This window comes from Ceratotherium simum, chromosome 5 (assembly GCF_057802395.1).
Source record: "Ceratotherium simum simum isolate JZ-2026a chromosome 5, ASM5780239v1, whole genome shotgun sequence".
In the NCBI taxonomy this organism is placed as follows: domain Eukaryota; kingdom Metazoa; phylum Chordata; class Mammalia; order Perissodactyla; family Rhinocerotidae; genus Ceratotherium; species Ceratotherium simum.
In genome coordinates this window covers 11,794,038-11,821,408 of record NC_141904.1, presented here as the reverse complement: position 1 = coordinate 11,821,408, position 27,371 = coordinate 11,794,038, and the positions used below count along the sequence as shown (strand labels likewise).

Genomic DNA, 27,371 nt, shown 5'->3' with positions numbered 1-27,371 from the left:
TTTCTACTCCTAGGTATATATCCAAGAGAAATGAAACATATATCCATACAAAAACTTGTTCACAAATGTTGATAGCAGCATCATTTATAATAGCCAAAAGGTGGGAACAACCTAAATGTCCATCATTATAGACAAAATGTGGTATATCCATACAATGGAATATTATTCAGCAATAAAAAGGAATGAAGTACTGATACATGCCACAACACAGATGAACCTTGAAAATATACTAAATGAAAGAAGCCAGTCACAAACTCAAGCAAGGCAGTGGTTCTGTTTCCTTGAGATCAATTCTCCAAATTTCAGCCTGGGGAACAAATGTCTTTGGTGTAACTTCTAAGTGTGTGGAGAAGGGATGGCAGGTAATGGGGATCTGAATAGTTAGGAAGGTTCGGCTCCTTATATAGTCTTCATTTCATTGCCTGCATTACTTACCCCACTAATTTATTCTTGCTTCTTATACTCGTCAACTCTAAGCCTGGTACCTCTCCAGGTCAACGCAGGGGAGAATGGCTTCCATCTCCAGTTCTCACTTCTTCTATGCGTATTTTGGGATGTGGATTTCTCTACTTTCACTTGTCATTCATTATAATCACACCAGTATTCACATTCCAACTGGAAAATCTATACCTCTACCACTTTTTACAGCACTTTTAGAGATTTATTTCCTTTTATTATTTTTTTACACTAAAATTTCAATAGGATCTTAGGGGTTGGGGGTATAAATGTGGGTGTTCACTCCATCTTCTTAAACTGGAAGTTCTCTATTTAAATCTTAAATAAACAGAGTTTATACATTTTCTTAGAACCTGCGCTCTTTGAAACACCAAGAACCTCTTTCCAAATAACACCAAAATTTGGCTATAGAATGTAAACACTATGATCTCTATTAGTCCATAAGTCAAATAAAGGAACCAGTAGGAACCATTCTTTACCAAATAAAATCAAACTGAGAAGTTAAAAATTAATTAAGAAAATAAAACCACTAATATACTATAGTTTGAAAAGTATGTTACATTTTATTAATAATTTCATTTGAAGTACTCAAAAAATTGTACCCAAAGTCTAAAAGAAAGAGAATTTATTTTTCCAGTTATTTAACTAGAATCCACAACCACTGTCTTTTTATGTCTTCCCAATAATAATTTATTATTATTTACAAAACTAATATAAAACTAAAATTTGTAGTATAAAACAGTATATCCCAGGTATAAGCTCTAATAAATGATTTTATTTAAATAAGGAATCATATATAATATATAATAAAAACTTCATTTCTCATTAAAATGAGTCAACCAGAATATTTAAATCAGCAAAATAATTTAGTAATTTAGTAAAATAATTTAGGAAAAAACCCCTCACTTTCCTGCAAGTATGTATCCATTGTGTGTGTGTATGTTGGGGGGCGGTTTGAAATGAGAAATAAATGTTTATTCTTCATGGATCTTCACTCTCTCTCTCCTTGGGTCATGTCCTTCAGGCCTGTGACCACTTACACACTGACGACACTACATACATACAAATGATATCATCACTCGGATAACAAACTCCTCGAACTTCACATGTCCAAAATAAAACTCAACTCCTCTCCAAACCTACTCTTAACTATAGTAAATGTAAATGGCATTAATATTCACCGGGCTGTTCATGCAAAAAAACAAGAGCCATCTTTTATTTCCCCTTTTCCTTCACCCAATTTATCAACAAATCCTGTTGATTCCACCTCCAAATTTATCCATTTTTTTCCCAACTCCACTGCCAAGCCACTGCCCCCTGCAATAGCCATCTAACTGACTTCTCTGCTTCTGTTCTTGTCTCCTTCGAATCTATCTTCCCCTCAGCAGCCAGTATAGATTAGTTCTTGTCATTTCCCTGCTTAAAACTCTCTTTAGAATAAAAACCATCTTCTCTACCATGACCTACAAGGTCTTTCATGATTTGACCCCTGCCTACCTCTCCATCCTCATCTCTTATCACTCTTTGCCTTTCTCACTATCTCCAGGCCACTGTGCTTCCCCAAATGCACCAACCTGGTTCCTCTTTTAGGAGCTTTGCGTTTGCCATTCCCTCTGCCTAGGATCCCCGGCTCCCTCACTTAACCTGGGCTATTTACAAGCGTGACTTCTTTGTATTCAAATGTCACCTCCTTAGAGACGCCTTCTCTAAGGCAGCCACCATCCTTCCAATACTTTACAAATCACTCTCCTTAGTTTTTTTGCCCACCACCTATCACAATCTAAAATTACCTTATTTATTTATCCCCCCCCCCAAATATAAGCTCTTTAAAGGCAGAGATTTATCTATGTCATTTATTATTCTCTCCAATGCCTAGAACATACCAACATTTAGCAGGTATTCAAAATATTTGTTGAATGAATGAACAACTTCATAAACATCATTGTAGCAGTACAGATATTAACTATACTGATTTTGATTATTACTATTAGTTTATTATAGTTTAAATTATATTAGTTTATTATAAATTATTGGTTCATTATAAATAGAACTGTATTTAACTGTATTTCAACAGAAAAAAAGATATTAAGATTATGTGACTCCAAAGGAAGAATGAAACACAACTGTGCTAAATCTTATCCATTCAGGACAGGATTAAAGAAAAACACACGTAGGCTGCAGCCACTGCCCGTGGTGCACCCAGGACCTTCCCCCAACAGAGGCCCCAAAGCGAAAGGCAGACCTATCTGGAAGAGATGCATTTAGAAGACACCACTAGATTCTGTCCAAAGGAAGAAAGAGAAAGTGAACAAACATCTTTCAGGACCAAAAGCCCAGGCAAGACCAGAGAGGGGGCTTTGGCAGCTCGTTCCATAAGCTCTTTGAAAAGAAGTCCAGTGGATCAGAATCAGGGAAAATCTGAGAATCCCTCAATGGATCCTTCACCCACCAAACAAGATTTCTTCAGAAACTGATTTGCTCTTGCAAATGGCTATGACCAGGAAACAGCTGTGTAAAACATACTTAAAAAGTGGTACGATGAGGATAAAAAGCTTGTATGTATCTGTGTAGGAACATATATATACATCCCTGAAGAAAACTAATATAAATTCATATGATACTAAATCAACACACAAGACGCTGAAGACATGAAGTAATCTTAACATTAATCTACAGTTGAGAGCTGGCGTTGTGAACCTTAACACCTGGGAAAAGGGAAACAAAGACTTTTCACAGCATTACAGAAAAACAGTAAATTTGGAGGAAAATACACATTTGTAAGAACGTACACAAAAAAAGAAAACCACACGTAGTAATCTTTGAGGTTTAACTGGGGGGGTGGGTGGGATTCATTACAGAAAAGTTTTATTAAAAAATAAAAAGAGGGCTGGCCCATGGCTTAGCAGTTAAGTGCGCACGCTCCGCTACTGGCGGCCCGGGTGCACACTGACGCACCGCTTCTCCAGCCATGCTGAGGCCACGTCCCACATACAGCAACTAGAAGGATGTGCAACTATGACATACAACTATCTACCGGGGCTTTGGGGTAGAAAAAAAGGAGGAGGGTTGGCAATAGATGTCAGAGCCGGTCTTCCTCAGCAAAAAGAGGAGGATTAGCACAGATGTTAGCTCAGGGCTGATCTCCCTCACCAAAAAAATAAATAAATAAATAAAAAGAGAGGGGCCCGCCCAGTGGTATAGCATTTAAGTTCGCGCATTCCGCCTTGGCAGCCTGGGGTTTGCAGGTTTGGATCCTGGGCGCAGACCTATACACTGCTCATCAAGCCATGCTGAGGCGGTATCCCACACAGAAGAACTAGAAGGACCTACAATTAGGATAATACAACTATGTACTGGGGCTTTGGGGAGAATAAAGAAAAAAAAAAGAGGAAGACTGGCAACAGATTAGCTCAGGGACAATCTTCCTCAAAAGAAAAAAAATGCATTAAAAAAAAACAAAGAGAATAATAAAAAGCACTAGGAAAAAAACCCACTGAACCAAATGCAGAAAGGGAAAGTTGAATCAAAGGCTATACCAACAAATTTAATCTAGCACTTTTATATGTGATCTTTAGAGTTCTCCCTCTTACGAAGGAGAGTAAAAGGATCTTGTTTCGGGGCCAGCCTAGAGGAGCGGTGGTTAAGTCTGTGCGCTCTGCTTCGGCATCACAGGGTTTGCGGGTTCCTATCCCGGGCGCGGATCTACATTGCTAGTCAGCCATGCTGTGGCAGCATCCCACATACAAAATAGAGGAAGACTATCACAGATGTTAGCTCAGGGCCAATCTTCCTCACCAAAATAAATAAATAAATAATAATTTAAAAAGAAAGATCTTATTTTTTATACTGTTTGTAATACGTAGGTGCCACCAATCATAACCATTTTAAGGCCTTAAACATTGCTAATACATCTATAAGAACTTGTACTGCTGCTGCTTCCAAGGATAAACACTAGGAAAGGCCAGTATGAGTTAGAAAGAGGAATTTCCATTAGAAAGAAAAGAACATTTCGCCATATATTTCTATATACTACAGTAGTTCCTCAGACATGATTTTATCTGTTCAAAACAGTTAAGAACCAAGAAACAAGCAACCAAGGCCACCAGGGAACTAAAGCAGAGCCAATGTCAACGCAAGAAAAGATGCATTCTGTATATATAACCCCAAGCTCCTCACTCAGAGCCTATTCACTTTTACTACAGACTGAATTCTTACACATTTAGCCATCTAGTTTCTCAGCGCACAGCAAATCAGAGACAGCAAACTAGAGAATGGAGAAGACAGAAAACTATTACATGGAGGGCAGGTGACCTAAGAGGAGAAAGAAGACTAAACCTCCATTGAAAAAAGGAATTACAAAATCTCAGAATCAAAAATAAAATGTAAAAAGCATAGCTGGCAAGGTTTTATTTAAAATACTAACACTCTTACAGAATTCAATTGCCCCTGAGACTGTGTGTCTTATTTTAATGTAGTGTAACATTAGCATGGTACCTAGTAGAGTGGCTTGCATGGAATAATGAACTTAAGTTCAAACGATGACCCTAAAGGGATAGTTTTTAATCCTGGAGTTTCTCACTTGGTAGGCATTTATATTTTAGTCAAAAGACCACAGGTAATTCTGATGCACACTGAGAATTGAGAACCACTGTCCTAATGGTCTAAGGAAAGGTTATATAATACTTGATATATTATTTAAGAAAGAAATGAGAATTTACTATGATCTTTAAATGTGTTCAATAAAACTTGTTTTTAAAAAGTTTGGGCATGTTGGGGTAATGCGGAGAACACTTCATCTCCCAAAGGAGGGAGATGGCTAAATGACACACTACCAATAGCCAATCTACTCATGGGACAATTATTTTGAAACCCCACACATATAATAAATTTATGTAATAATGAGTGAAGTAGAATACTCAGTGTGGAATGAAATAATGGTAGAAACTCAATGAAGGTAAAGTTATGTGAAGAAAAACATCTCATTACTTCAACTAGAGAAGAGTCTGGGCACCAAATCCCTCTCTACATGGTAATATCTCCCAAACAAAATACACTCATACTCACCTTTCTGAAAAATCAGAGTCTATAAATTCTCTAGCCCGTTTCCTATCACTAAAAAGAAAAAAAGATAGCATAAAAAGAACACATATATAAACACAACTTTATTTCATGAATAATTTATTGTAATGTCTAATTCCACACTGAATATATCCAACCACAAATACTAAGAAATGTAAAAGATATGTACATAAAATGAAATCTTAAATTTTCTCATAGGACCAAGAAATCACAACATAACAGTCATAGTTTGAAATGAGCTCACTGAATCTTGAGGGAGGAAAATATTATAGATTTACAAAGGAGAAAGCACAGAAAAGTTTTATTCACTATGAAATGACTGACTACCAAACACTAGACAATCATACCACCTCCAATATAAAGCACAGCTGGGGCTGAAAATATCCAAACCCTGGTCACTTCCACAGTGGGCAAAGGCCTAGCCGGCAGAGGTTTGGTTTCCATGTTATAATCTCTCATGGCTATGTAGAAGGCCAAGGTAACTTTTAGATCTACATGAGAATGTTCATAAGGACTAAATAAAGGCCATGGGATTACAGGTGATTCTGTAATCTCATCTCATTAGATAATGGAAAGGTATGTATACATATGAAACTCTTCTGTCTCTCATGTGTGTGTATACATATGTGCATGTGTATGTATGTATGTGAACATGTATTTGGCTCAAAGCACTTTGCTAGGATTATTTCATTAATTCACTTAATATCCTTGAAGCAAGCAGATTATTACTCAACCAAGATTTACTGTCTGCTTGCTAGAACTCACAATTCTAAGTCAACCACAGAACGACCAGCGCAGTATGCCACCATGGAAATAACTTCTAAAGTGACAAAATGAAGTTTTGAGTTATTTCTCTTACTATTTCTTTTTCTTTTATGGAAGGAAGAGATGCTAAAATGATAATGGGTGGAGAAAGGTTGGGTAAGCGTATTTTAAAGGCATGGAAGAAACACGTAAAGATTTGATACTAAAAGTGGCAAATGAGTAACATAAAAGGGATACTGATTTAATTGCCCAGTGTTTAAAAAGAATCAAGGGAGGGCTGGCCTGGTGGCATAGTGGTTAAGTTCGGCGTGCTCTGCTTTGGCGGCCCAGGTTCATGGGTTCGGATCCCAGGCATGGACCTACACCACTCATCAAGCCATGCTGTGGCAATGACCCACATATAAAATAGAGGAAGATGGGCATAGACCTTAGCTCAGGGCCACTCTTCCTCACCAAGAAAAAAAAACAATCAAGGGAAAACGTAATGAAAATTTTAACATATTTGGTCTTTTTTTCCTAGTTCCTTTTCTGGTTTTTAAGGAAATAAGAATGCACAGGAAGGGGCCGGTCCCATGGCTTAGCAGTTAAGTGCACGCACTCCGCTACTGGCAGCCCGGGTTCGGATCCTGGGCGCGCACCGACGCACTGCTTCTCCGGCCATGCTGAGGCAGCGTCCCACATACAGCACCTAGAAGGATGTGCAACTATGACATACAACTATCTACTGGGGCTTTGGGGGAAAAAAGGAGGATTGGCAATAGATGTTAGCTCAGAGCCAGTCCTCCTCAGCAAAAAAAGGAGGATTAGCATGGATGTTAGCTCAGGGCTGATCTTCCTCACAAAAAATAAATTAATTAATTAATTAATTAAAAAAAAAAAAAGAATGCATGGGGAAATTCTGAGAATAGCCAACATTTAATATATAACTCCTTTCTTATGTTTGTTAAAACAATATAAAATATAATTTTTACATCTCCAAAGCAGCTAAATGTCATAATCAAAAAAGTAGTCCTCTTTCAGAGCTGAAAAAAGTCAGAAGACTCAATTACAAGTTATTGTATTGTTTTTCTGTTTAAAAATGGCTGTTCCACAGAGGATGTATATCTAAGACATAAAGTGAAATAAAATAGGTGATTTAAACGTATTAGTTTTTAAGAACTAGACTAACAAAACAAGAAGTTAAGATAGTGAGAAAAAAAGGTCAGAACTTAAAAAAAAAAAAAGGTTTTTATAAATGATAATGTGCAACAACACTCTTACCCTGGGACCCAACCAGTAGCTTCTGCTATGTGTGTCTGAGTAACCATTGCTGGTGCAGGGGTATATGGACTCCCAATCAGAACACTTCCTGAACTGGTTAGTCTCTGTGGTGTGCTTATAATCTGTAAAGTTATTAGGACAAAGAAAATAATATTAGTTATTAAGAAAAGCATACAGGCAGAAAATACTGTTGACTGCTAACCTACATACAAGGAGGAAACGTTATTGCATAAAATGCACTTAATACCAATCATCTAAAATATGAGCAATACCTTTGATTCACTTACATCCTAGGACCTTAAAGCACAAGTATCCTGAATGCTGACATGAGGTCACAATGCAGGTTTCAGCAAGTGAACAGCAATTTGGAAGGATTAAGCTGGCAACTGACAATGTTTTAAAAATCAGAAAAATGAAAAGCTATCTTTGAAATTATGGAACCTAACTACAGTTGAGTTTGACTGACTAGAAGTAGGGTAACAGCACATCAGACCTTCAAAGTCTATTATGTATGCAAAGATATTGTACAATTTGGATTATGATATATACTTTTTTTAAATTTTTATTTATTTATTTTTCCCCCAAAGCCCCAGTAGATAGTTGTATGTCCTAGCTGTACATCCTTCTAGTTGCTGTATGTGGGACGCGGCCTCAGCATGGCCGGAGAAGCAGTGCGTCGGTGCGCGCCCGGGATGTGAACCCCGGCCGCCAGTAGCGGAGCGCACGCACTTAACCGCTAAGCCATGGGGCTGGCCCCTGATATATACTTTTTTTTTTTTTTGAAGAGCATTTCCTCATGTCCTTAAATATTCTTCAAAGACATTTTTCTTTTTAAGGTTTTTTTTTTTTTTTGTGAGGAAGATCAGCCCTGAGCTAACATCCATGCTAATCCTCCTCTTTTTGCCGAGGAAGACCAGCTCTGAGCTAACATCTATTGCCAATCTTCCTCCTTTTTTTCCCCAAAGCCCCAGTAGATAGTTGTATGTCACAGCTGCACATCCTTCTAGTTGCTGTATGTGGGACACGGCCTCAGCATGGCCGGAGAAGCGGTGCGTCGGTGCGCGCCCGGGATCCGAACCCGGGCCGCCAGTAGCGGAGCACGCGCACTTAACCACCAAGCCACGGGGCTGGCCCTTCAAAGACATTTTAAAGACTGTAAAACATTCCATCATGTGGATTTATTATTCCCTATTGTGATATATATATATGGATATTCAATTATTCAATCTTATAAATAATGCCGTGATAAACATTTTTGTGTAATCATCTTGGTCTTAATTTCTATTTCCTAAGGATAAACTCCAGAAAAAGAATTAATGGAACTAAGAATACGGACTTTTAAAAAAAGTTCCTTGATATTGTGTTATCAAATTGCTTTCTAGGTCTTACAATTTTCATTGGTGAATAGAACATGTTTTTTCCAAAAACGTTTATAATAACTAATACAAAAAAAAATTTGGTATCCTAGTAATATCTTTAAAAGTATTTTCTTAAAAAAAGATAAGAGCATGCTCTAGTTAATGGAGTATAAATAAAACAGGTTTAGGGCCAGCCCCGTGGCTTAGCGGTTAAGTGCGTGCGCTCCACTGCTGGCGGCCCGGTTCGGTTCCCGGGCGCGCACCGATGCACCGCTTCTCCGGCCATGCTGAGGCCGCGTTCCACATACAGCAACTAGAAGGATGTGCAGCTATGACATACAACTATCTACTGGGGCTTTGGGGGAAAAAAATAAATAAATAAATAAAATTAATAAAACAGGTTTGGCCTATGAAGGAGTTGCTGGGCACACAGGTGCTATTTCTGTATAGTTTTGAAGTTTTCCATACTAGTAAGGTTTTGTTTAAGTCCCAATTAAGAGAGAAAAGCATCTATATGGACATATAATTTTTTATTGACAGTTCTTAGAACAAAAGAAATAGTTCTAGTTCTCTGCCTTATGTAAGTCAAAATGTTAATTAATTTCTGTCTCTGATCAAATGAAACCTGTTTCTGCAGCCAGAGTCTAAGTTGAGTCATTAAGTCAGTTGCTAACTTGCTCCATACTGAACCAAAGGGAAGGATTCATCTGCGTTTCAAGCTCAGTTCAGACTTATTAAAGTCTACACAACATTTATTCATTTACTAAATATTTAAGAACTGTAGTTACCTTCTGTTTGTGCTTGGCATTATGCCACTCTGGGGCTAGGGCACTACTACTATATACAAAGGCTCAGGAAATAATTTTAATAAGTTAATTCTATAGTTAAAAAAATAAAAACGAAAGACAATAAATACTGACAGATGTCTGGAGAATTCTGATTCTCTACAATATGCCAAGGACCATTGAACAAGGCATTCAGAAGCCTGCCTCATGAGAAAATATGAATACTAGACAAGGTGTTCATATCTCCCACCCCTCCACACATCCCACCCCACCTCTTCACCTCCATTTCACTGCAAGATCTTTAAGGGTAAAGAGAGGGTTTGCAGAGCCTAGCACAGCGCTAGGAGACACCTATAGGAAAGGCTCAATAAATATATACTGAACTGAGACAGAAGACCCAGCTTTTAAAATGATGGCAAAAAGCAGTTTTTTTGTTCACTGATATGCTAAAAAGGATTATATAAAATACAGTAAGAGAATACTCTACAACATAAACAAAATACAAATACTCTACAGTTCTCATCCATTACTACATCACACATTCAAATGTCCTCTAGCATTCTGACCTTGACTGTGAGAGCTTAAGAAGGAAAATTTGAGTATTTGATCAGTCTCTGGTCTACTCTATTCCTAGAACAGCAGTCCACAAAGCAATTCGCAGCATTCTGACTCACCCTGGAAACAGACTGCATTACTTGTGCAGTATTATTCCTAAGGAGTTCCTTTTCTGTATCTGCTATTAGTGGTCTACAGGCTCAGTTTTACCCGATTTAAAGGGCCTTGTGAAAAAAAAATAAAGAAGAAAGGAAGAAGGGAAACAGGACACAGAGAAAAACTAGTTATCTTTATTGAGAATGACTTTGGAAACGAATTGCTATGCTCTAGTTTATTTTTCCTTCCTCAGTGTCAGATTGTCATCTGATTTTCTTCGCTGATCTGAGAGTGATTTGCAATACTCTGTTCCTTTCTCTTAGCACAGGGCCTAGTACATAGTACAGTAGTCCTCCCTTATGCACGGTTTCACTTTCTGCAGTTTCAGTTACCTGCGGTCAACCTCAGTCCAAAAATATTACATGGAAAATTCCAGAAATAAACAATCCATTAAGTTTTAAATTGCATACTCTTCTGAATAGCATGATGAAATCTCGTGCTGTCCTGCTCCCTGCCACCTGGGACGTGAATCATCCCTTTGTCCAGCGTATCCACACTTACAGCTGTATATGCCACCCACCTGGTAGTCAGCTAGTAGCTGTCTCGGTTATCGGATTGACTGTCTGGTACCACACTGCTTGTGTTCAAGTCACTTTTATTTTACTTAATAATGGCCCCAAAGCGCAAAAGTAGTGATGTTGGCCATTCAGATACACCAAAGAGAAGCGGTAAAGTGCTTCCTTTAAGTGAAAAGGTAAAAGTTCTCGACTTAACAAGGAAAGAAAAATAATCGTATGCTGAGGTGGCTAAAAGCTATGGTAACTTTTATTACAGCATATTTTTATAATTGTTCTATTTATTATTAGCTATTGTTGTTAATCTCTTACTGTGCCTAATCTATAAATTAAACTTTACCATGGGTATGTACGTATAGGAAAAAACACAGTATATATAGGGTTTGGTACTATCTGCAGTTTCAACCGTCCACTGGGCGTCTTGGAACGTATCCCCCGCGGATAAGGAGGGACTACTCTAAGTCCTTAATAAACGTTTCCGGAATGAACAAATTGGAGGGATGATAGATTTGAACTGGAAAGACAAGTTAGAAGCTCATGTGAGATGTGATGAGTTCCTAAACCAGGATGAGAGTGAGCCTTAAGAAACAAGACCAAAGGAAGGGCTACAGAACTGATCAACCACTAAATATAGGAAAATCAGTTTATATAGATGATGAGCCAGATAAGCTTATAATACTGAACTTTAAATTTTGAAATCCCAAATTAAAATTAAGAGGTAACAACATACTTCTAATACTCAGTTGACCTGAAAAGGGAAATGAGCATTTATTTTAAATTTCAGTACCCCTCCCCCTGCAAAAAAAAACTAAGGCATCCTTAATTAAACGTAATCAGGTAGTTTGACAATGGACAACAGGTTATGAAAATCATACAGCAATTGAAGCTCATTCTTAAGACTTTTTGCCCTCAATCAATATATCTTATGTACTACTGCCATCTACAGTAAGAAAAGCCAAGAGAGTGTCTGTATTCTGAAAGGAAAAACAATTTATAGAATTATAAAGTGTTATATTAAAGGATTTCATTATTGAACAAAATTTTAGTTTTCACGGTAAGAAACATGCAGTTTTTAACCATGTTAAAATAAAAATAACCATGAGATTATCTTATATAGATAACCAGATACTTATAAGAAAAGGGCAAGGGGCCGGCCCCGTAGTGTAGCGGTTAAGTGCGCGCGCTCCGCTGCTGGCGGCCTGGGTTCAGATCCTGGGCGCGCACCGATGCACCACTTGTCAGGCCATGCTGTGGCGGCGTCCCATATAAACTGGAGGAAGACGGGCACGGATGTTAGCCCAGGGCCAGTCTTCCTCAGCAAAAAAAAAAAAAAAAAAAAAAAGAGAAGGATTGGCATGGATGTTAGCTCAGGGCTGATCTTCCTCACACAAAAAAAAAAGAAAGAAAGAAAAGAAAACGGCAAGTATCCTATACTAAAACAGTTATCACTAAACTAGTTTCTTTTTTTTTTTTTTTAAGATTTTATTTATTTATTTTTCCCCAAAGCCCCAGTACATAGTTGTCTGTCATAGCTGCACATCCTTCTAGTTGTTGTATGTGGGACGCGGCCTCAGCATGGCTGGAGGAGTGGTGCCTCGGTGCGCACCCGGGATCCGAACCCGGGCCGCCGGCAGCGGAGCGCACGCACTTAACCACTAAGCCACGGGGCCGGCCCACACTAAACTAGTTTCTATAAACATGGAAAGCAACTCAAAACTTTTTTCTTAGGGCCTTTTGAAATTTCGACCATTAAGATCTGGCTTCCAAAGAGACATGAAATTTAAAGGGCAATAGAGAAAGATGATTGTAGGAAGCAAATGGGTAAGGTTTTATCAAGAATTTTCTAACTAAACAAAAATTTTTTAAAATCATGGATGACAGATTGAAGGGACAATGTTCAAAAGAGACAAGCAAGAGAACAGAGAAATGCTCTAACTGGGGGTTCTACAACAATTAGGAAATCAAAAAGAAAACTCTGATTCCTGCCTAAGAACTCACAACTGCAAAAGGTACCTCAGAATTAGGGAGACAAATTAAGGCCTTGGGCTGGCCTGGTGTAAAGGAGAGCCCCAAATCTCTCCCCCTTCTTCTGCCCTTTGTTTTGCTCATTCTGAGGTTTGCAGGAACTGGGCAGGGAGGATACATGACTACTCATCATTATCAGAACTGAAGTGTGGAAAGGCTCACATGTACATTGGTTCAAAGTGACAACAGGAAGAAAAATCATGTTTCCAAAAGAGGAATTCAAATGTGAGCCACAGCAGCATCACTAAATACCAACAGGAAATAGTCTCTCAAAATACAGGAGCACTATAAGAGCCAAACTCATAAAAGTTCAGGTATGTTTGTTTAATTCTGATGTTTATATAACCACATTCCAAATTAAAGACTTCAAAGCCAGGTGCCTTATCTCAGCTGCACTTACTGTAGTGGGTGGTGAGGGGCACATGCTTAGCAAATGTTTGAAAACATACCTTGAACTACCTTGAAATGGGGACACTGACCTGAGCTTAAGTCTCTATGAGGTTTGGAGCTAGATTACATTCTTCACATAGTTACAGTAAATTGTGTAAGATCTTTAGCTTGAATTCTGCAGATGATTAACAGTCCTCAAGTGACCAAGAAAAATGTCATGTCTAGAATGTCTTAAAATCTTAGACTTTCTGAAACCATTAAATATGTTAAAAGATATTTTTGTCTAAATAATTTCACATAGTCCACAGTACTGGACACTATGAGCAAAATTTATCCTTATTGCTCCATAGATGAGATGTAAGCAAAGACAATGAAAAGTTATCGTTCCAATGTTTATGTACTTTTGCTAACAGTGGGTAAGGTCATTTAAATTATGTATAGTTTTTATACCTAATTAGGTATAAAATTAGGTATAAAAATTAAGTATAGGTATACGAGTAGTTCTATGCAACTTTGTTTATAAATAAGGCTTTCTAAAAGTGCTGTACACACTTCAAGCTCTAGCATAATTCAGAGAAACAGTTAAATATTTTCCATTTTTCATCCATTATTTCTACTGCTAAAGATTAAAATGAATCGGCGTGTTGTCTTTCCCCAAATGTCCTTTAATCAAAGAGTTGAAAATTAATAGCTCCAGATACAGATTAAGTGTTGGGTCATATTCAATTTATATGTGAGTACATAGTTTAGGGCAGTAAAGGTCATTATATAAGAAAAAAGAAAAAAGGAAGAGAATATAAAACATAACAGATTTCAAATCAATTTAATTAACCAAAAACAAGAGAACTTTCACATAAGGAGCAAAAACCTTAACATGACACATCCAGAATCCACAGATCAAATATGCGAAAACTAAACACTGAAGAGCACAACGCCTTTCTTTTTCTCAAGACTTAATCAGTTATATTCAGATAAAAACAAAACTTTTTTAAAAAGTGATTGAGATAAGAAATTAACTGGAATATTTAACCAAGCATCTTGAGTACAATTATCCTTTAAATTAGTCTTGCCTAAGCAAAGTTGCAAATTCTAAGATCTGATGATTTTCTTACCATTTGGGGTCCAACATTCACATTTATTGGTCCTAAAGTTTTTGGTAAAATCTTTGTTGGTGAGTTGGTGCTGGAAACTGGAAATGCAACAAATGAAATGTTACCTGAAATGATATCAAAACACAAGGTTAAGGTTCTGCAATATCAAGGCCACCTTCTATCTATCTGTACATCCATGGTCCTAACCCCAGTTTTGCTCAAGTGATTTATAATTATCTTAGTAAGTAATTTATAAACCTGAATGCTTACTGAAAAGTCATACTAACAACTGCTTTGTTGTAGTGAATATAATTAGTTCTGCCAAACAGAAATCTATAAAATAAATGGTTCAGTCTACTCGACAATTAACTACTAGATTTTCAGTTGGTTTTTTAGAGGGAAAAATATTTAGAGAACATGTAATGCAAATCATAGTTTATATCAGAGTTGAGAAATCCAGTTAGATCTTTATTAGGCATCATTGAACCAAAAAAAGGTATGAAGTATAATACAAAATATTTATACTAAAAGTTAACATATTTTCTTAATGTTGATTGGTAGTTTTTTGAGGTTTCATCATAATAGAGAAAAAAATATGATGCTACTTAGTGATGTTGGAAATTGTGGGATCTGCACAGTGTCTTCAAGTGATTGCAACACTTCAAATTTCAAATTAAGTTAGCAAAGTGCTACCCCCCAAAACAAAAAGCCAACCAATAACTTTCTGAACTACCGTTATCAACAACTTAACTCCTCAGGAGGAACTTCAATCTATCAATGTTTCTCTTAGAAGATAACAACATAATCTAACATAACAAAGAGGATCAACCAGGGTGTATGGGAAAGAGGGTCAATATTGAAAACTCTGAGGAAAAACCAACATTTAAGAGCAGGACTAGAAAGACACCTCCTTCCTTCTCAGTCTCCTTCGTCAGATGGTCCCCCTTCCTTAGCTCTTCTAAAGCTTGTCCATACTCCTTAATCCCCTTCTTTTACTTCCTAATTCTCAACAAATACTCATACCTCCTACAGTAAGGAAACCAGGCCATCAGGCTAGATTACAACTCTTGTTCCGCAACCTGTGAAATTATCTGCACTCTCATATATTTTTACATATATCACTGAGTGGAAATTCTCATATCTATTACTTTTTTCCTATCTACTCTGTACTTCCTGTCTCCTCAGGAATCTCACTTATCAATTATCTACTCTGTCTCCTGAGTTTTCAACTCTACCAGTGGCTCCTCCCCTTCAGTTTCTCTCTCTACTCATTTGCTGTGTATCATTTCCCCTCAGTATCCACAGTTTAAAATCAAATTCTTTATCTTTCTCATGCCCACTCAGCAAGGCCTGGTACCCAGCTCTGCTTCTCCTTCATGTTCTCAGTCTTGGTATATGACTGAGCCTTGGTATATGATCATCATGCACCCAGCAACCCAACCCAGAAATAATGAACACCCTCCTCATTCGACTGACACTATATCCTGCTTGTTATCTCCTCACCCTGCTTCCTAGCGCTGGCACTTGTTTAATTGCGAACTTTATCAAATCTGGTTTGAATACAGTTACCCTCCAGCTCAGAGGTTCACAACTGTGGCTGTGCGATGGAATTATCTGGGAAGCAATAAAAAATACCAATGGCTGAGCTCTACCCCCCGAGCTGCTGATATAATTGATCTGGAGTGAACCTGGACATCAGACTGTTAAAAGTTCTCCAGATGGTTCCAATGTACACCCAGGACAGGGCACCACTGCTCCATCTGGATGTCCTACTTCAAATAGCTTTCCTAGCTCCTCCACACATCTATAACAAACCAGCCTTTCCACTGGTGAAACTGTTCTGGACACTCCCTTACTTGAGGCCTTCAAAGACTCCACAGCAGTTCCTAAATGCCTCTCAGACTCCTCAACGGGGCACGAAAGTTCCTGTTTTGAAACCTCATCCCTGCTTCCCTTTCCAGCTTCATCTTCAGCTACTCCCTCCAAATGCATCCTACACTCCCATCAGATTAAATCTTTCACAGCTCCAGAGAGGCCCCAGTCCAACCACCCCGGCTTTGACATACACCCTTCCTTCTGCCGGGAAGCCTCTCTCTGCTGGGACAACTCCTACCTTCTAGCACTTCAAAACGGTATTGCATACCATTTTCTGAGTTACTACTATGTGCCAGAGTCTAGGCTTCCTATATACACATCATCTCATTAATGCTTAGGACAACAGTGTGAAATATATTACTACTGACTCTACTTTACACATGAAGAAATAGAGATAGAGTGAGGTCAAATAATGTGTACAAGGTCCCACAGCTAGTGAGGGCCATAGCTCCACCTTCAAAGCCCATGCTCTGTGTGTCGCCTTCTCCTTAAAAGCTGTCCCCAGCCTCTGTGTCTAGGTCCTGGATGCCCGGCTTCTTGCCTTTCATAAACCTAGCTTCGTTCACTTGTCGTTCTACTATAAGTGGGCTATGTCTCTCAGCTTTGTACCCTAGCACCTGGTTCAGGCCCTGGCACAAAATAAGTACACAAAACTATAAAAACTGTTTGACTGGCATAGATTGGAGCTCTTCCCTTCCCTAACCTGGATGCCATACTTCCTATAACGCAGCCTAAATTGCATATCTTGTTACTTTTTAACGGGTATCATATACTGAGTTTGTTTTTAAAACAAACTGAACAACTGGTATTATCAAATAGTTTCCTTACTCTGTAACTGTGCAATTGATTTTTTTTATATAACATGTATACCTTATCAATTGCTAAAGATTACGGTTATTATCAATACTCCCCTTGTTTAAGAATCCACCTAAGTGGAGAATAATAACCCACGATTCTAGTGGAGGGAAGAGCTTTGTAATTGGTAGACAACGTGCTGTAAACTCAGTCCCAGGCAGGAGAGGAACACACCACAGATCCATGTAAGGAGAACACAACCCTAAAAAAGTCTGGCTCTCAGATGGTTTTTGAAAATGACCTTAATGCTGCTGAATGTTTAAGATGAGATCATCTCTTATACAGTGTTAGAAGCAAAAGTCAAAAACTTCTTTTTGCTTAAGTATTTTTTGCTTAAAAAAATACTTAAGCAAGAAACACAAAGATAATTAAGGTTAGGGAACAGATTGACCCTAAGTTTAAATCTAACACTAAAGAAAAATTAGGAATATAAAACTTTGGTCGAAAACAAAAAGAAAAACATCATTAAAGCCAGAATTTAGAGAGAACTTAATAAATTTGACAAATTGATTCTAAAGTGTATCTGGGAAGACTAAAGGCAGAGAACAGCCAAGAAAATTTTGAAAAAATTTGGAATAATGGGGAAGAGGGGAACTTTGGCCTACATGATTTCAAAATTATTACATAGCTAAAGTGATTGAAATAATGTGATATCAGCTAAGAAGCAGATAAAGAAATTGATAAAACAGGAATTAAAGTCCAGAAATTGCTTCATTTATATACGAAAATTTTATGTACAGTAAAGGTAGCATTTCAAATCGATGGGGAAAGTGTGGATTACTTAAGAAACGTTGTTGAGGGGCTGGCCCGGTGGTGTAGTGGTTAAGTTCGCGCACTCCGCTTCGGCGGCCTGGGGTTTGTGGGTTTGGATCCTGAGGGCGGACCTACACACCGCTTATCAAGTCATGCTGTGCCAGGCGTCCCACATACAAAGTAGAGGAAGATGGGCACGGATGTTAGCTCAGGGCCAACCTTCCTCAGCAAAAAGAGGCGGATTGGCAACAGATGTTAGTTCAGGGCTAATCTTCCTCACCAAAAAAAAAAAAATGTTGTTGAGACAAGAAATTGTCCATTTCGATAAAAGAAACCTTAGATTTCAATTTGTCATCTCGCACAAAAATAAATTCCATAAATATAAAATATTTAAATATAAAAATTAAAACCATGAAAGTATTAGAAGAAATATAATAATTTTTTTATAATTTAGGAATGAGGAAGGCCCTCCCAAGCATGTTACAGAGTTTAGAAATCTTAAGTGAAAACAGACTGACAGATTTGACTACCTAAAAACAAATATTTTCTAAATAGCAAAAGACTCAATATACTTAAAAGACAAATCTCAGACTTAGTAAACAAATTTGCAATACATAGGCCATATGGAACAACAAAAGATCCCGAACAGCCAAAGCAATTCTGAGAAAAAAGAACAAAGCTGGAAGCATCACAATCCCTGATTTCAGAATATACTACAAAGCTACAGTAACTAAAACAGCATGGTACTAGCAGAAAAACAGACACACAGATCAATGGAACAGAATCGAGAGCCCAGAAATAAACCCACACAAGAATCTTTGGGTAGCTAATTTTCGAGAAGGGAGCCAAGAACATACAATGGAGAACGGAAAGTCTCTTCAATAAATGGTGCTGGGAAAACTGGACAGCCACATGCAAAAGAATGAAAGTAGACCATTATCTTATACCATACACAAAAATTAACTCAAAATGGATTAAAGATAAAGACTTGAATGTAAGACCTGAAACCATAAAACTCCTGAAAAAACATAGGCAGTATGATCTTTAACATCAGTCTTAGCAGTATCATTTTGTGTTTTTTTTTTTTTGCTGAGGAAGATTCGCCCTGAGCTAACATCTGTGCCAATCTTCCTCTGCTTTTTCTATGTGGGTCGCTGCCACAGCATGGCTGCCAATGAGTGGTATAGGTCCACGCCCAGGACCCAAACCTGGGCCGCTGAAGCAGAGCACACCAAACTTAACCACTAGGCCACGGGGCCTGGCCCAGCAGTATCTTTTTGAATATGTCTCCCTCAGGCAAGGGAAACAAATGAACAAAAATAAACAAACGGGGCTACATCAAACTAAAAAGCTTCTGCACAGCAAAGGAAATCATCAACAAAACAAAAAGACAACCTAACAATTAGAAGAAGATATGTGCAAATCATATATCCGATAAGGGGTTAATATTCAACATATATAAAGAACTCATACAACTCAACAACAACAACAAAAAACCAACCTGATTAAAAAATGAGCAGAGGATATGAACAGACGTTTTTCCAAAGAAGATATGGGGATGGCCAACAGGCACATGAAAAGATGTTCAACATCACTAATTAGTAGGGAAATGAAAATCAAACCACAGTGAAATATCACCTCATACTTGTCAGAATGGCTATTTTTAAAAAGACAAGAAATAACAAGTATTGGAGAGTATGTGGAGAAAAGGCAACCCTCCTACACTGCTGGTGGGAATGTACAATGGAAAACAGTATGGAGGTTCCTCAAAAAATTAAAAATAGAAATACCACATGATCTAGCTATTCCACTTCTGGGTATTTATCCCAAGATCACAAAAACACTAATTCGAAAAGATGTATGCACCCCAAAGTCCATTGCAGCATTATTCAAAATAGCCAAGACTTGAAAACAACCTAAGCGCCCATCAACAAATGAATAGATAAAGAAGATGTGGTATATATACACAATGGAATACTACTCAGCCATAAAAAAGGCGAAATCTTGCCATTTGCAACAACATGGATAGAACTTGAGTGTATTATGCTAAGCAAAATAAGTCAGACGGAGAAAGACAAATACCATATGGCTTCACTCATGAGGAAGAGAAAACAACAACAAACGAACACATAGATACAGAAAACAGATTGGTGGTTACTAGAGGGGAAGTGGGTGGGGAGAATGTGAAAAGTGTAAAGGGGAACATTTGAATGATGACAAATGGCAAGTAGACTTTTGGTGGTGAACACGAGGCTATACAGAAGTCAAAATATAACGATATACATCTGAAATTTATATAATCGTATAAACCAATGTTACCTCAAAAAAATTTATTTACTTAACTTCCCACTTATAAGTCAATAATGATAAGGTAATACCACAAAATAAAAATAAGCTGAGTACATGAAGAAGAAATATAAACGTCAGTGATCACATGAAAAAATACTTTTTGTGTGTGTGTGTGTGAGGAAGATCAGCCCTGAGCTAACAGCCATGCTAATCCTCCTCTTTTTGCTGAGGAAGACCGGCTCTGAGCTAACATCTATTGCCAATCATCCTCCTTTTTTTTTTTTTTTTTTTGTCCCCCAAAGCCCCAGTAGATAGTTGTATGTAATACTTGGTTTTAACAACAAAAAAATTTACACTTAAGAAAGAAAAAGAAACCTTTTCATCTACCACACTGAAAACGATAAATAAGTTTGATAATGCCCTGAGTTGGTCAAGACGTGGCAAAACAGGTACATTAAAAAATATTTACTTGGTACCTACTATATGTCAAGTACTCATGCTAAGCACTACAGATATTCAGTGCAAGGGACATTGTCTCCTGAACTCAAGGGGCTAACACACTCTGTTGGTGGAGGGAGTACTGAAGAGCCTTTCCAGAAGGCGTTCTGACAATGTTATTAGAGAGAAGTAATGGGACCATGTGTTAGAGTACAAAACTTTAAATAAGTGCTTTAAAAACAATTATACACATTTTAAAGCCTCTTTCCACCTCAACAAATATCCTTTCAATTGCCCTCCGCTGCCTAGGTGGCAAGCTGATCCCCGGCTCTGCAACGACATCACAGTTAATAATGGGCACACCCCTGACCAGCAGTTCCTCTGTTGTATGTGTATCCTAACAAGCTAAGCAGATAAGAACAATTATACACGTCCTGGGATTGCAACACTGTGGATAAAAGCAAAAACCTGGAAACAATGTTAACGTTTAAACATCTTTTGGTACATGTATATGACAGAATATTATATAGCCCCTAAAAAATCACAAGTACGTATTGCCATGGAAAAAGCTTTCCATTGTAAGACAATATGATTAGTATGATTCCATTTACCTTAAAAACTACATACACACCTAAGTTTATATACGCATTAAAAAGTCTGGCAAGAGAAACAAATTTAATAGAGGTTAGCTCTGGTAGTAGCATGGAAGAATGTTTTACACTTTTTTTTTATTATTTGAAAAAAACTTTTATGAACATGTATGCACTTGTTTTATATTCTAAAAAGCTACTGCCATTCTGAAGGAAAAAAAAAGAGAGAAAGAGCAAGAGAGAATTAGCCACAGCTGCTAAAACAAGATGAGGATCTATAAATGAATTATCTGTGTTTTATAGTTAATAAAAATGAAATCTGCTTTAGAAGCCGTTAAAGGGGTTCCACTGGGATTTCAATAATTGTAATATCCAGAAACAAAAGCCATGTATTTAGACATAATTTTACTTTCATCAAATCAACTAGTTTCTGCAGCAGAAATATTAATTTTTTTTTTTTGCTGAGGAAACTGGCCCTGGGCTAACATCCGTGCCCATCTTCCTCCACTTTATGGGACGCCGCCACAGCATGGCTTGCGCCAAGCGGTGCGTCGGTGCGCATCCGGGATCCGAACTGGCGAACCTCGGGCCGCCGCAGCAGAGCGCACACACTTAACCACTTGCGCCACCGGGCCGGCCCCCCAGAAATATAATTTTTTTGACTCAAAAGGACATATTTAAATAGGTTATAAACATCCATTCTCCCAAAATTTCAGCCAAGTTAAGAGAAGTAAACCAAACCAAGTCTAAACTTTCATAAGTACCTGGCCTTCATTCACAGCTTCTTGGTAACAGGGGCCCGACACCGTCCAGAAGCCCATTGCTGGCACTTGATGTATTTATTAAAAACAAGAATTGAAAGACCTGCTTGCCTTTGGGATCTGGCAATTCCCTGAATTAACTAAATGAGATCAATCACCTAGGGAAAGTGGCTAGGAAAAAGAGGTAAAAACTTACGCCAAATCTTGGCACAGGCACAAAATTTTGGCTCAAATTTTATTTCAAGTTCTTGAGTAACTGGAATCTTTCTGTTTTCCATTTGGAATTGTCTAGACACCAAAGATTTCTTTCACTTATAACTCTTTAGGGGGTTCCAGTTACAGTTAAGCAGCTTCAATATGTCCAATTAAAACGAAAGATTCAGTCACATAATTGTGGTTTGTCTACATGATACCAGTATATTTTTTCACAGGACTGACTTTCTGGAAACAAAAATTTTTTTTTTGCCTGAATTAGCTTTTGGAAAAAGCTTCTTCACCCAAGTCTCTATCACATCCTCCTAGAAGAACCAAATTAGTATCTTATTGTCGGAATGAATATGCCTATTTTGTGGGTTTATAAATATGTCAAATCAGAAGTAGTTGTATACCCCGTATCTACAGGGTTCAACTTTGCCAGACAAGCTAACCTACAGCCCTAAATAAAAGTCAAAAAATGACCTAGATTGTGGTGCTACACGTGTCTGTCAAACTCGGAGAACTCCAAGCTAAAAAGGGTTGATTCTACTACAGGTAAATTATAGCTTAATAAAAAAAATGATGGGAAAAAGTGAGCCAGGCAATCTCATATTTATTAGTCAGAGGCTAATTACAGATTATACAATCCTCTTGCTTTTCCACCTCTGTTACCTCAACTGTGGCTATTTTTTTAAATTTATTTTTTAAATAAGGTAGCTCACGTATTTGTCTAAATTACATCCCTCTAGCTACCATCTCTTTTAAAAGTCTCCCACATCATCGGAGTCTTTCCCTCTCTGCTGGACCACTCATACCAGCATATAAGCACGCATTATGTCTTTCATCTTAAGAACAAAAAACAAAAACAACTTTTCTTAGCCATGCAAAGCTCTCCAGGTACCAACACATTTCTGTTGCCCTCTACGGCAAAACTCACAAAATCAACATTTGCTGTCTCCACTTTTCCATTCTGTTTTTCTTGAACCCACTCCCATCTCCCCCGCACACCTTCACTGAAATAGCTCTTGTCAAGACGGTCTCCATGTTGCTAAATCCAATGGTCAATTCTCAGCCTTCAACTTATTTTAACCTACCAAGAATATCTGACATTTTTTTAAAATCACATCTTCCTTTGAAATACTCTTCACTTGGCATCCAAACCACCAATCCCTCTTGGTTCTCCTCCTAACCCACTGGCTTCTCCTTCTCAGTCTTGGTTGCTGGCCCCTCCTCTCTAAAAACATTCTGGAGCCCCTTAGTTTGGTCCTCCAACTCCTCTCTGTCAACTCTTCCACACTAGATGATCTGATAGTTCCTGTGTATATTTCTCCAGATTAAACCTCTCTCCTGAACTTTACATTCATATACCCAGCTGCTATTTCTCATATCTCTATTTTGATGTTTAATAGGTATCTCAAACTTAACATATCCAGACTCTAACTCCTGACTGCTCCCCATCCCACCCAGAAACCTCCTTCTCCCACCTCTCTCTCCATCTCAGTAAATGTCAACTCCATTCTTCAACTGTTCAGACCAAAAAAGATCACTGTTGACTCCTCCCTTTCTCTTAAATCCTACATTCAATCCATTAATAAATCCTGTGGGCTCCACCTTTAAAACATTTCTTGAACACAACCACTTCTCACCCACTCCACTGCTACCTCTCTGGTATAAGTCACCATCTCTTGCTCGAATTACTGAACTATCTTCCTGATGCACCATCTGCTTCCACATTGGGCCCACCCCACCCCACCACCCTATTCCCACGCTGTCCAATACAGTAGTCGCTAGACACACGTGGCTATTAAACACTTGAAATGTGGTTAGTATGACTGAGGACCTGAATTTTAAATTTATTTAATTTTAATTAATTTAAATTTTAAAACGGAAGCAGTATAAAATAGTTTCCCATTAAATACAGCTCTACTGTTTTGATAGTGCTGCATTTCACCTCAACTTTGAAAATTTAGCATCTGAATTGAGGGCCAGCCCTGGTGGCCTAGTGGTTAAGTTCAGCACGCTCTGCTTCAGTGGCCCGGATTCAGTTCCCAGGTGCAGACCTACACTGCTCTATGAGCAGCAGCCATGCTGCACTGGCGGCCCACATACTAAAAAATAGAGGAAGACTGGCATGGATGTTAGCTCAGGGAGAATCTTCAGTGAAAAAAACAAAATTACCATCTAAATTGAGATGTACTCTAAGTGTAAAATACACATCAGATTTTGAAGGCTAAGTACCCAAAATGTGTACAATATCTCATTAATAATTTGTTTATATTGATTACATGTTGAATGATAACGTTTTGGATATATTGGGTTAAATAAAATCTATCATTAAAATTAATTGTACCTGTTTCTTTGCACTTTTTTAAATGTGGCTACTAGAAAATTTAAAATAACATAAGTGGCTCACATTGTACTACTGAACAGCACTGTTCTATCACCACACAGCACTCAGAGTGATCCTGCCATGTGGAGTAACTCTCTTCAAGCCTTCCAGTTGGCTCTGCATCCGTCAGCGAAAGTCCTCATGATGGTTTACAGAGCGCTGTGTCACCTGTACCCCTCCTTTCTGACCTTGTCACCTGTCAACCTCCTCTATTTCATTCCACTACATTCACCCAGGCCTCTTGGTTGTTCCTCAAACCACACCAAGCAAATTTCTGCCTCACGGCCTTTGTCCTTAAAGTTTCCTCTGCCTGTAACTTTCTTCCTCCAGATATCTACGTGCCTTATTCCCCCACTTCCTTCAAGTCTCTGCTACTTGTCACTCCATCAGAGATGCCTGACCACCCTACATCAGCACTTCCTAACTTACTATGATTTTCACCAGAGTACTTATCTCGGTATGATACATTCCATATTTATATTGCTTATGTGATTATTATCTGTCCATAGCCCACTCACTCTCAGAATGTTAAGTTGTACAAGGACAGCGGCTTCATTATCTCATTCACTGCTCTATCTCCAGCACCTAGCACAGCGCCTGGAACATAGCAGAGTTCAACAAATATTTGTTGGATGAATGAACGAATGGATGGATGGGTAAATGAATTTCTGAATGTTTGCATGGAAGCATATGATACAAATGAATGAGACAAGAGTGTACAGTGAAAACTGAGTCTCCTGCCATCCCCACCCACCACCTCATCATTCCCTTCCCTAGTGACAGCTACTGGTGCCAGTTCATATATAACCTTCCAGAAATATTCTAGGTATATACAAACATATATGCATAAATATCCTTTATTCCTTACACAAATGATTGAATACTGTATCAGTTTGCATGTTGCTTTTTCCCCACTTAATAATACTGTATCTATCTTAGATGTCTTTCCATACCTGTATATGTAGTTTTGCTTCAATATTTCCTTTGTTAGCTACACAATATTTCTTTTTACGGTTCTAGCAGTTTATTTATTGAGTCCCTTAGTAATGGAAAAGCTTTTAGTATTACAAGCATTATCAATAGTAAAGTCTTTTATTACTACAAATAATACTGCAATGATACATGTCTACACACACTGGTTACACCAACTGGCTGCACCAAGTCTCTCTCCCTTCAGAAATCTATGAAAGCGTCCATTTTCACGTTTCCTTATCAACTTGGTGTATTATCAAACTTTATTTTTGTCAATTTTTAGGTTAAAAATAGTATCATATTTTTATTTTATTTTGGTTTTATTATTATGAACAAGGCTGACATGTTTTGTTTAAAAGGTATCTCAATTTTCCTTCCTGAGAATTATGCCCATCTTTCTATTGGCTGTTGGTGATTTTTAATTGGTAGATCCTTTTTAAATTTAAAGGAATTTAAATGAACAAGTGTATTCTTTGTTTTACCTGCTGCAAATATTCTTCCCAATTTGACACTGGTCTTTTGCTTTTATATATGATTTTCTTTGCACATTTTTAAAGAATGTAGTCAATTTTATAGTTCTTTCTCTTTATGAGTTTTGTGTCATACAAAAAAGGGTCTGGGGGCCAGCCCGCTGGCGCAGTGGTTAAGGGTGCGCGCTCGGCTACGGCGGCCCGGGGTTCACAGGTTTGGATCCCAGGCGCGCACCGACACACCACTTGGCAAGCCATGCTGTGGCGGTATCCCATATAAAGTGGAGGAAGATGGGCACGGATGTTAGCCCAGGGCCGATCTTCCTCAGCAAAAAGGAGGAGGATTGGCATCAGATGTTAGCTCAGGGCTGATCTCCCTCACCCCAAAAAAAAAAAAAAAAAGGTCTGTACATTTAAATATAGAAATGAAGGAGGTCAGAGAAACTGTAAAGTTTATTTATTTATCTTTAATAATTTGCACCCTGGAGGTGCACGTTATACATGGACATGCTATATTTTACTTATCTTACAGGTTTGGCATTTCCTGTTCTTTGAAATTAATTATCATTAGTTATATACTAAGATTATATCAAACATCTCCCATGTTTTCTTCTAATACTTTAATGCCTTCATTTAAAATTTTACATCCTTAACCCATCTGGAATTTACTTGATGTGAGAAGTGAAAGAACTAATTTTTTTTTCCCAGATGGCTACTTCTAATGAATAATCCACTCCCCCTCCCCCATGCTGATATGAAATGCTATCTTGATCGTTTATTTATTTGGGTCAATTTATTGACTTCCTATTCTGCTCCACTGATCATTTATGTGACAGCTCACATGCTTTACTTCATTCATGATTAACACTTCCACCAGAGAATAAACAGAGTCAGAAAAAGAAAGTCGCAAGCATTTCTTTCCTTCCCATACTACCCTTTTAACTCTTTGTTAATAACTGTTGTAAAGAACTATCGATCAGTTTCAAATATGGTACTAATGAGGTCAAGTCATAAGTTGATTCTGGAATAGGCTGATGCATTCTGCAGAGAGAAAAGATTCCACAATCTTAAGACTGTATTTCTAATTTCTCCAGCCATCTAGAAAGCAATATATCTCATTGAAGACAGAGTGGACTAGGGAGAAACGACATGGATGGCTCGGGGATATCTATCAGCTTTATTTCAGACCCAATAGATCAACAGCACTATCTTCATAAATGAAACACATATTAATAACAAAATTAATTTGAAAAGACAGCATACATCCAACTGGAAATACCAAACCCGTAAGATAAGTAAAATATAGCATGTCCATGTATAATGTGCATGTCAGGTTTAGGGGGTAAAGG

The 27,371-nt window shown here is 37.9% G+C and overlaps 1 protein-coding gene across 10 annotated transcripts in view; it reads right to left on the bottom strand.

The window, feature by feature from the left end:
• Positions 1-27,371, bottom strand: part of TFDP2 (transcription factor Dp-2) — a 170,942-nt gene that overhangs the window by 38,756 nt on the left and 104,815 nt on the right. For 7 of the 10 annotated variants that reach the window (XM_004419292.3, XM_004419291.3, XM_087430452.1 and 4 more), the window contains 3 exons: positions 14,457-14,560; positions 7,561-7,682; positions 5,521-5,568 (listed from right to left, as the gene is read on the bottom strand). In XM_004419292.3, coding sequence (XP_004419349.1) covers positions 5,521-5,568; positions 7,561-7,682; positions 14,457-14,560 — 274 coding nt within the window. The remainder of the gene's footprint in view (positions 1-5,520; positions 5,569-7,560; positions 7,683-14,456; positions 14,561-27,371) is intronic. The other 3 variants (XM_087430457.1, XM_087430458.1, XM_014789065.2) reach the window with 2 other exon arrangements.